Genomic DNA, 9,078 nt, shown 5'->3' on the forward strand with positions numbered 1-9,078 from the left:
AGCCCCAGACCGAATTGCGCCCGCGGAGGGTGGGGCTGCCGGTGGCGCCGGGCTCGGTGCGAGGCGACGGGAATTCCCAGGAGTGAAGCATTTGGCAAAAGTACGGCAGGCACCATCCGGCTGCCCACAATTGCCCTGCTCTGGGCGGGGAAACTGAGGCGGAGGCCGACGTAGCGACTTGACCAAGGTCAGAATGTAAAGCGTCTGTCCTGGTCCGGAGAAGGGACCCAGGTGTTCGCGGGCTCTGCCCCTTTCTGGGTTTTGTGGCCGGCGTGTTGGGCTTTGATAAATCTTTGTTGTGTTTGTTTTAGAAATCTGCTGGCATTGGGGACCGCCTCAGGGCTCGGAAACGCCAACTGGCTTCGTGTGTGCCAGGCAGGTCTGGGGCCGGTGGCAGCTCCTTGACCTCCCATCATGGATGGAGTGCACTTTTCCACGAAGAAACCCAAGCAGTCGCTGTTAGCCAGGGCCGATTTGGCTGTCAAAGGTTTTGACAAAACCTGCCCAGGCCCCTGTGGGGAATCCGAATGAGGGAGAGTGCAGACACCTTCACTGGGAAGCCAAGGACATTTCTGTATAATCAGCGGATGAAAGGATTTTCTCAGACTCTTTTCCCCTTTTCCTGGAGGATTAACCCACCGCAATCTATAATTCCAGTGGAAACCGCAAGGCACACGATGTGGCAGGAGCCCAGAGCGCCTGCAGGAGTGTGCTGGACCCTTTCTTTGCATCGGGGAGTTTAACACGCACCACCCACCCGTGGTCCTCCCGACTGCCTCCTGCTGATCTCTTCTCTTTAACCTTTTCTTATTTTCTGAGTTAAGTTCTGTTTCCAAAACTGTCCCCCGGAGCTGTGAGTGGATTGCCAGCAATGAGAGATTAAGTCCGGGAGAGGAGGAAGCGCCCCGTGTTGTGACTTCTCTCTGCTGCCGACATGAAGTGCTTTCTCCCGGTGCTGAGCTGTCTGGCTGTGCTGGGTAAGTGGCATTGCTATCAGCGCGATCGATCGATGGGAAAGTTTAACCTGCTGTTGGTTCCTGTAATTCCGTGTGGTTCTTTCCCATCAACACCAGGAGGTGTTGAGACACCAGGAGGCGGCCGGTGTGTGACACAGGTTGTGTGGCACAGGTTGAGTGGCACAGGTTGGACTGGTAAACTAAGAGGCCCATTTCTGGCCGGGGAGGAATAGTGGAACAACGTATGTGGTCTGTAAGAAGGAACATTTGCTGCCCTTGAAGTGTCTGTCCCAGGCTTTGCAGAGATGAGGTCCCCCATCTGCCCGTCAGTGGTTGGGGGACTCCATGTGGGTTGTGGGCTGGTTCTTTGCAGTATTACACACGTGCTTGAGTGGCTTCACCTCTGTGATGGTCCATGTAAATTCTTAACCCGACGTGGCAACATTATTCCTACTGTGTCGGGGAGGTTGGTGTGGTGATGCTGATGGGGAGGTAGGCTTGGTTGGAAAGGGGCTGAAGGGATGCTTTGTGCTACCTAAGTAGTCTGGATACAAACACATGTTTGAAGGCACTGTCATATGTCCCCTCACCAAGGAAGCTCGGATTGTTGCTCTGGCAGGAAGAGAGGCTGGAGGGATTGCAGCTGCCTGGTTTGGGGATGTGTTAGGATTGGTTTTTGTGCCCCCACAGACGGTCAGAATGCTTAGAGCTGGACAAAGAAACTGGCACTGAGAGGCAAACCTTGGATGCCTCAAGGATTCTCTTCCCAGTGCCTAACACTTGTCCATCCTCAAATTCAAAACTACTTTCCCTGCCATTGAGCTCCGTCTTCAGTGACGTATGTTAGGACACATTGGGTCTCAGGTAAGCTCCCTGGCCAGGATCTGTCTGTCTGCATTGCCCCAGGCCTCACACGTGAGCACACCTCCCGCCCTCTCCGATGGCTGGGTCCCCTGCGTTCAGAACCGGTCGTCACTGCTGCCTGGGTCTCTGCACCTCCAAGTCCAGGCTTCTTGTATTGATGGGGTTTGTCCATGACCTGCTGGCAGTGGAGATTGCTTTCATGCCTTGTCTACACCCTGGTGAGAGTTCTCAGGTGGGTGGACAGAACGGAGCCTGGGGTTAGAGAACCCAAGTTCCAGTCTCGGCCTTACCGGGATTGACGTCTGAGACCCAGTAAGATGGGATGAGGCCTCCAAGGGCTATCTTGACAGTGAAAGGCTGTGAGTGCTCTGAACATCTTGACTGTTTTTGAAAAATGCCTGAACACATCATAAATGTGTGCAGTCAGTGGTTTGCAAACTTGGGTGCAGGTTGGAATCACTGGGGGAGCTTTTAAAAGTCCAGGCGGGCCCAGCCATCATGGCTCAATGGTTGAGCATCGACCTGTGAACCAGGAGGTCAGGGTTCGATTCCCGGTCAGGGCACATGCCTGGGTTGTGGGCTCAATTCCCAGTGTGGGGCATGCAGGAGGCAACCAATCAATGATTCTCTCTCATCATTGATGTTTCTCTCTCTCTTCCTCTCTGAAATCAATTAAAAAATTTATTAAAAATTAAAGTCCAGGAGGCAACCCCAGACCAATTCAACTAGATTCTCTGGGAGGGTGACCCAGGCATCCGACTTTCAGCCGTCCTAGGTAATTCCAGTGCGTAGCACGTGAAGGAAGCAGCGTGTAAGTTCATTAATGCCAGCACTCCCTGCCCTGACGCATGCACACACCTAGCCTGGCGGCAGTGTAGTCAGCAGAGCCTCCGCCCAGGTGTGGGTTAGGATAGTGTCTTCCATGTGCTCAGGTGGACTCAGAAGGCAGGAAGCTCTCTGTTCGCCAGCCCTAACGATCCGATTGCCATTTGTGATTCTGTATTTGTCATTCGCTTAGTGTCTGGGTGTAAGTCAGTAATTAGTGATTCATGTGGATTCAGGAGGACCAACAAGGAAAGCCCTCTGGGAGGTTCAGGTGTGGGGCGGGTTGTGTGGCGAAGGCGGGAAAGAGGCAGAGTGGTCGGGTGGGGCCCAGGGCAGAGGGAAGCGCCATGGGAAAACAAGGAGATGTGACATTTGTGCCTTTTGTTTCCTCCGGCTGCTCAAGGGACTTGGCTGCTCAAGGACTGTAAGTCCCGGCCGGTCCCTGTGCTGGGCCGCTCTGTGGAATGGAAGCTTGGGCCCTGGCACCTGCACTGTTGTCTTCCCTTCACTCCCAGCCTCGCGTATAAGCAGGTGCCGTGGAGGACAGTGAGCCTCCAGGTGGCAGGAGACGGACGTGGTGGGAGTGGGGAGGTTTGGAACTGTGGACACACATCCATCTCTGCCTGGTCTTTTGGGCCCCACTGGAGAAGTCCCCTCTTTTCTGCTTTCTCGGTGGCTCTGAGCACGGTGGAGGGGACCTTGGAAAGCAGAAGGTATTTGGAGCGGGGACATAACCCACGTTGGGGGTCTCGTTTTCTGCTTGTAGTCGGTTGTGGAGTGATTCATGGGGCAGCGTTCTTGCTGTGTCATGCAAATTAATGTGTAATGTGACTTTGAAACAGCAAAGAATCCCCAGGTTTTATGCCCATGTGAGCCACACCCCTGGAGTAAAATTGTGTGTGTGTGAAAAGTAGGAGAAGGCTAAGTGCTCTGCAAAGTGAGGCTGATCCGAGGTGCAGCCAGCCTCCAGAAAGGCAATGCGAGTTGGGGAACCCTGGGGGGATACAGGGCGGATCTCCGAGATGCTTGTGGCTCCTCTGACATCATTAGGCCTGTGCTTTCTGCTCCCGGTCCTTTGCCATGTCTGGGTCAGATTCCTCCTTTTCTCCTTGGCTGGGCGCTGATTCCTGCCCTCTTGACCACTGTCTTGTTTCTTCCTGTTGCAGCTCTGGGTTCCCACCCCTCTGGGGAGCCATTGGCTGCCACAGCCACCCTTGTTCCAATTCTAAAGCCTGGACCTGTTAAACCATGAGGAGAGTAAAGTTCCACTACTGAGAATGGGCGGGGCCAGAGGGGCAGAAGGAGAGAGAGCTGGTGGTGTCTGTGCCTGGGAGCAGCCTTTGTGGGTGACAGTGACACAGGATGACAACTCTGGGAGACAGATTAGGATTTGTGTCTGAGGAACAGGGAGGGAACTATCAGGAAAGATGAATATGAGCTTTAGGCGCATAAAGCAAATTTCGCTTTTGCATTGCCAGGAAGAGTTATGCCTCCCAGCTCAGTGCTGATGCTGCAAACAAGATGAAATCGCTTTAAAAGTGTTAGCAACAGAACACTCCCAATGGAGGCGGTTGGGACCTCTCTGGATCCATGCAGGAGAGCCTGTCGGCGGCTGATGGTCCTGTTCTTCTCCACTGGGAGAGAATTTCGTTTGGAGAGCGTGGGAAGCCTCTATTTGAAAAGGATGGGCTCAGGAAGCGATCACTTACTTCCCAGTTAGTTAGGGAAACTTCTTTGGGCAGAGACCAGAGGGTGCTTCCAAAAGAGATAGAAGGGAACTTTGATGTCCTGTGGGAGTGCGACCAGAGGCAGGGCTGGGGTCATCAAAGGCAGAGATAAGGAGGCAGAGGAGAGGAGTGAGGTGGGTCAGGGCCCAGAGGAAGGATTCAAGGATTCCGAAGGGATAGATGAGAATAGTGATATATGGGTGAACAAACATCCCTCTCCCAACAGTAATCCCAGAGGGAGTGCACCTCCCTTCCCTGGGGGCCTTTGACAAGGGTGCCAGAGAAGGGAATTCTTGTCTGGAGGACTGTCGTGGCTGGGGTGCCTTTCAAGTGTGTGATTGAGCCACCTCTGGGCCCCCAGGGCAGTGTTAAGATGTCTCCATTTCCAACATTTTTCTTTGCAGCGAGATAAGAACAGTGGTAATATCATGTCTCCTAACTCAAGCCCTTACTGTGAAGCAAGCCCCATCTCATTAAGTCCTCAACACAGCCTTGCTGGGTAGAGACCTCATCTGATCACCTTTTTGTAGATAGGGATATGGAGGCCCAGGGAGGTGGAGGAACTTGCCGAAGGTAGATCACTGTACCAGCTAGAAACGTGCTCCACAATGGTAGGGCCCAGGCCCCTTCTGTCTTGCTCCATGTGCACGCCTCCATTCCCAAGGGCATCTCATGTCCCTGATGGCCGTGCTGGGAGGGAAAAGGATAGGTAAAGGGCAGGCCCTCTTAATTTAAGGATGCTTTTAGGAAGTTATACACATCACTTCTGCTTATATCCCATTGGGTAGAATTTGATCACATGACCATACTTTGCTGCAAGGGAGGCTGGGAAATATTATCCTTGATTCTGAGTGTGCATGTGCGCAGCCAAAATCTAGGAAATCTATTACTGTAGAGGAAGTAGAGGACAGATTTTGGGGGACAGCTGCTGGTCTCTGGTATAGTCACAGAGCTAGCCAGTGGCAGAGTAGGGTTTCGAAGCCAGGGCCATTTGGTTCCAAATCCTGTGTTCTTCCATCCAACAAGCTGTGCCCTCCGTGAGGGTGATCCCCAGCCCCTAGCCCCCGGGAAGCTTTGTTGGGAGGGCATGAGCTAGATCAGTGGTTCTCAACCTTCCTAATGCCGCAACCCTTTAATACAGTTCCTCATGTTGTGGTGACCCCCAATTTCATTGTTACAAATTGAACATAATTAAAGCATAGTGATTAATCACAAAAACAATAATGTAATTAATATGTGTTTTCCGATGGTCTTAGGCGACCCCTGTGAAAGGGTCAAATAAACATAACCATGCTCCTCCCAGCCTAAGTTTACACACACTGAGAGACTGGAGAGGAGGAGTTATTTATAAATCCCTGTACCTGCTCCTCAGGCACATTTCCCTCTTGTTACTCTCACCTCTAAGCATATGATTTCCCTGGGAAATAATGTTCTGGACAGAAAGGAAAATTTTTCCAGACTCACCGTTTCCAACAGACCAGGTTACAAGTCATATGAATTTGGTTTTTTTCCCTTTACTCCTTCTCCATGAACTCTCCTCTCATCCAGATCTCTAAATCTCCTAGCATCTCATTTCTACTCTGAATTAAGTGTTCTTCAAGTCTAAGACAGAGCCAGTGGTTCTCAACCTTCCTAATGCCGCAACCCTTTAATACAGTTCCTCATGTTGTGGTGACCCCCAATTTCATTGTTACAAATTGAACATAATTAAAGCATAGTGATTAATCACAACAAAAACAATGTAATTATATATGTGTTTTCCGACCCCTGTGAAAGGGTCGTTCGACCCCCAAAAGGGTCGCGACCCACAGGTTGAGAACCGCTGAGCTAGATGAACCAACAATTGTTACATGGGAGGCAATGTAATCAGCACATAATTAAACACTAAACGTTGTGGGTTTAGCAGTAGGACTGCAGTGTTTATAGAATGCTTATGTGCCAGTCACTGCTAAACAGTGTACGTGGCATGACCTTCTGTAGAAAGTACCGAGGGGCCCTCCCTCTCTGTCATGTTCATTGCTGTAGCCCCAGAACTCAGCCTTGTGCCTGGCGCGGAGTCACCAGGTGTTCAGTTAAGTTGTTGATGAATGAGGTAGGTATTGTTTCTGTGTTGGCTCCCTCAGTCAAGATGGGGAAATTCAAGGCTCAGAGAGTTTAAATCCTTTTGCTCAAAGTAACAGAACTAGAAATTGGCAGAGCCTGGATTGGAATCCATGTTTTTTGGCTATAGTGCTCACGCCTTTACTTCACCAGGCAGGGGTTCTCTAACCGCTTTTGTGCTATGGATCCTCTTGGCAATCACTCTAGACCCCTTCTTAGGAAACACTTTAAAGGCCATAGATACAAAGGCATAGGATAACAAAGAAAATAAATGGTATTGAAACATAAGTTATCAAAATATCAAGAGCCAAGGTTATGATGTAGCATTTAATAACATTACAGAACAAGGTCTAACAGTTACCATAATTTGGGCATAATGAAAGTGAACATGCTATTTTGCGGTCTCTGCATGTATCTGTTGTGACACAGTCATGGGCTACATTCATAATCAAAAGCACTGTTAACATGCACTGAGAGGTTAGTGCAGATAAAGATGTCAGGGGTTTTGTATGTTCTTTTTTCCCCCATTCAAGTTCACATACGTTCTGAATTCCATCCACAGACTGTGAAGTTCAATGTCGGTGGTGGTTGTTGGGGAGAGGATTGGGGCTGTGCTTTCAGATGGCAGGGTTCGGAGGGGGAGGACATTCTCTTCCCAGCAGAGTCCCGATAATTCAGAGTCAGACTCATAACCGTGGTATATTCGCCCTTTAGAGACTAGAGAAATGACTGTCAGTGGTTTTAGGTGCCAGTTCGAGTGGGACAATGTGGACAGGGAGGATTGGCTTGGATGTGTTGAGTTTGGAATCTGGGCTTAGTCTGGGTCCCTGGAGCCCAGGCCTGGGCCCTGCATGAAGTGGCTCCAGGTGTTGGCCTTCCGTGGTCCCAGCCTTGCGCATCCTGAGTTATGGCTCCGTGAGTCATATTTTTAGGTTCCTTTGGGAGCTCCTCATTCGCCGCAGTTGGACACCTGTTTCTTTGCTGTTTCAAAGGGAGCACAGCTATTCTTCATGAAGAGTTGGTTTTTTTACTTCAAGGAAATTTAGGACACCTGTGTGTGAATTCCCCCTGATTTCCAGAGGAATAAATGGTTGCATCAAAATCAAGCTTATAGTTGTAGAAAATCACATTGCCAAGTTCCCTCATCAAGAACCCTTTAGTGAGGGGGCCACAGTGGCAGGCACTTAACAAAAGCCATAGCAATGGACTTCCCGTAACGAATCCTCAGTTAAGTGGGACTTCGTTTTTATTTTTGGATCTCTACTTTCATAAAGGCACAAATCACAAGGTGTGGTAGCAAGGGTTTCTTCTAGAAGTTAGCTTCCAGGCCACTGGCAGCCCAGGCTCTGCGTCTTCCGCATCTGTAATTACAGTAGCAGAAGCGCATAATGAGCCTCAGGGCCCTGCAAGATCCTAAACCAAAGATTAAATTATATTCACTCTACCCAGGCTGGAAGCGCATGTGGTCAGATGTCACATGGACTTTAAAAAGCTTTATAAAAGCTTTATAATAACGAGAGTTGAAACAAAGTTTCTGCCTAGCCCTCTTTTAACTCTAATTAAATTCATTCGAATGCCCCATCCCCCACCATCCAGGTGACCCAGGCGTTGCTGGACACAACCCTGTCCCTGCCCCCCAGGAGATGATCATCTAAGGCAGTGGTTCTCAACCTTCCTAATGCCGCGACCCTTTAATACAGTTCCTCATGTTGTGGTGACCCCCAACCATAAAATTATTTTCGTTGCTACTTCATAACTGTAATTTTGCTACTGTTATGAATCGTAATGTAAATATCTGATATGCAGGATGTATTTTCATTGTTACAAATTGAACATAATTAAAGCATAGTGATTAATCACAAAAACAATATGTAATTATATATGTGTTTTCCGATGGTCTTAGGCGACCCCTGTGAAAGGGTCGTTCGACCCCCAAAGGGGTCGCGACCCACAGGTTGAGAACCGCTGAGCTAGATGAACCAACAATTGTTACATGGGCTTTGTTGAGGGAGGCAAGGCAAGTGTGTGCTTGTTTTCAGCGGGAGGAGTGAGGGGGTTCTCTGGCCGAGGTCAGGAGTGGTCATTCTGAAAAGGCTCTGGAGGAGTTGGAGTGTCAGGCATGCCTTCAGGCATAGAAGGATGAGGTCCTGGCAGAATTAGGGGGTGGAAGACACCTGGGCACACAGGTGGAGCAGCCCCAGTGTCGGTGGGCCCGGACCCTCAAGGTGTAGCTTAGTAAGAATTGGAGAAGGTGTTTGCCATGGGGCCTAGGTATTTGGGCCAGAGACAGATGGAAGGTGCCAGAGAGCTGTAAGTGGGAATTCTGGAGGACCCCTGGAGGAGTGGCCAGGGAAGGCAGGAGGCCTTCCTGGAGGTGGCAGTCCTGAGTGGAAGTGAAGGGACCTGTTCTTGTACCAAAGGACAAGTTTTTGTGTGTCCATCAAAACATCATCTGGGCAAAGACACTGTAACAAAACTGTGAGCTCAAGAGATTGTTGTCCAGTCTTCTAGTGGTGGCCTCTTCGCCCCAACTCTCAGGTCCCTAGGCCTTCCCTTTATTAAAACAGGGGGAAGGAAGCGGGGGAGGGAGGGAGGGAGGGAGGGAG

The 9,078-nt window shown here is 50.2% G+C and overlaps 1 protein-coding gene across 3 annotated transcripts in view; it reads left to right on the top strand.

Moving 5' to 3' along the window:
* The first annotated feature begins 56 nt into the window (after positions 1 to 56).
* The window catches only part of IGSF3 (immunoglobulin superfamily, member 3), an 84,817-nt gene continuing 75,795 nt past the window's right edge, over positions 57 to 9,078 (top strand). For 2 of the 3 annotated variants that reach the window (XM_005859950.2, XM_005859951.2), the window contains exons 1-2: positions 57 to 187; positions 312 to 977. In XM_005859950.2, the coding sequence (XP_005860012.1) occupies positions 935 to 977 (43 nt within the window). In that variant the 5' untranslated portion in view covers positions 57 to 187; positions 312 to 934. The remainder of the gene's footprint in view (positions 188 to 311; positions 978 to 9,078) is intronic. The other variant, XM_005859952.2, reaches the window with a different exon arrangement.

Source organism: Myotis brandtii, unplaced genomic scaffold (genome assembly GCF_000412655.1).
Source record: "Myotis brandtii unplaced genomic scaffold, ASM41265v1 scaffold131, whole genome shotgun sequence".
Taxonomy (NCBI): Eukaryota; Metazoa; Chordata; class Mammalia; order Chiroptera; family Vespertilionidae; genus Myotis; species Myotis brandtii.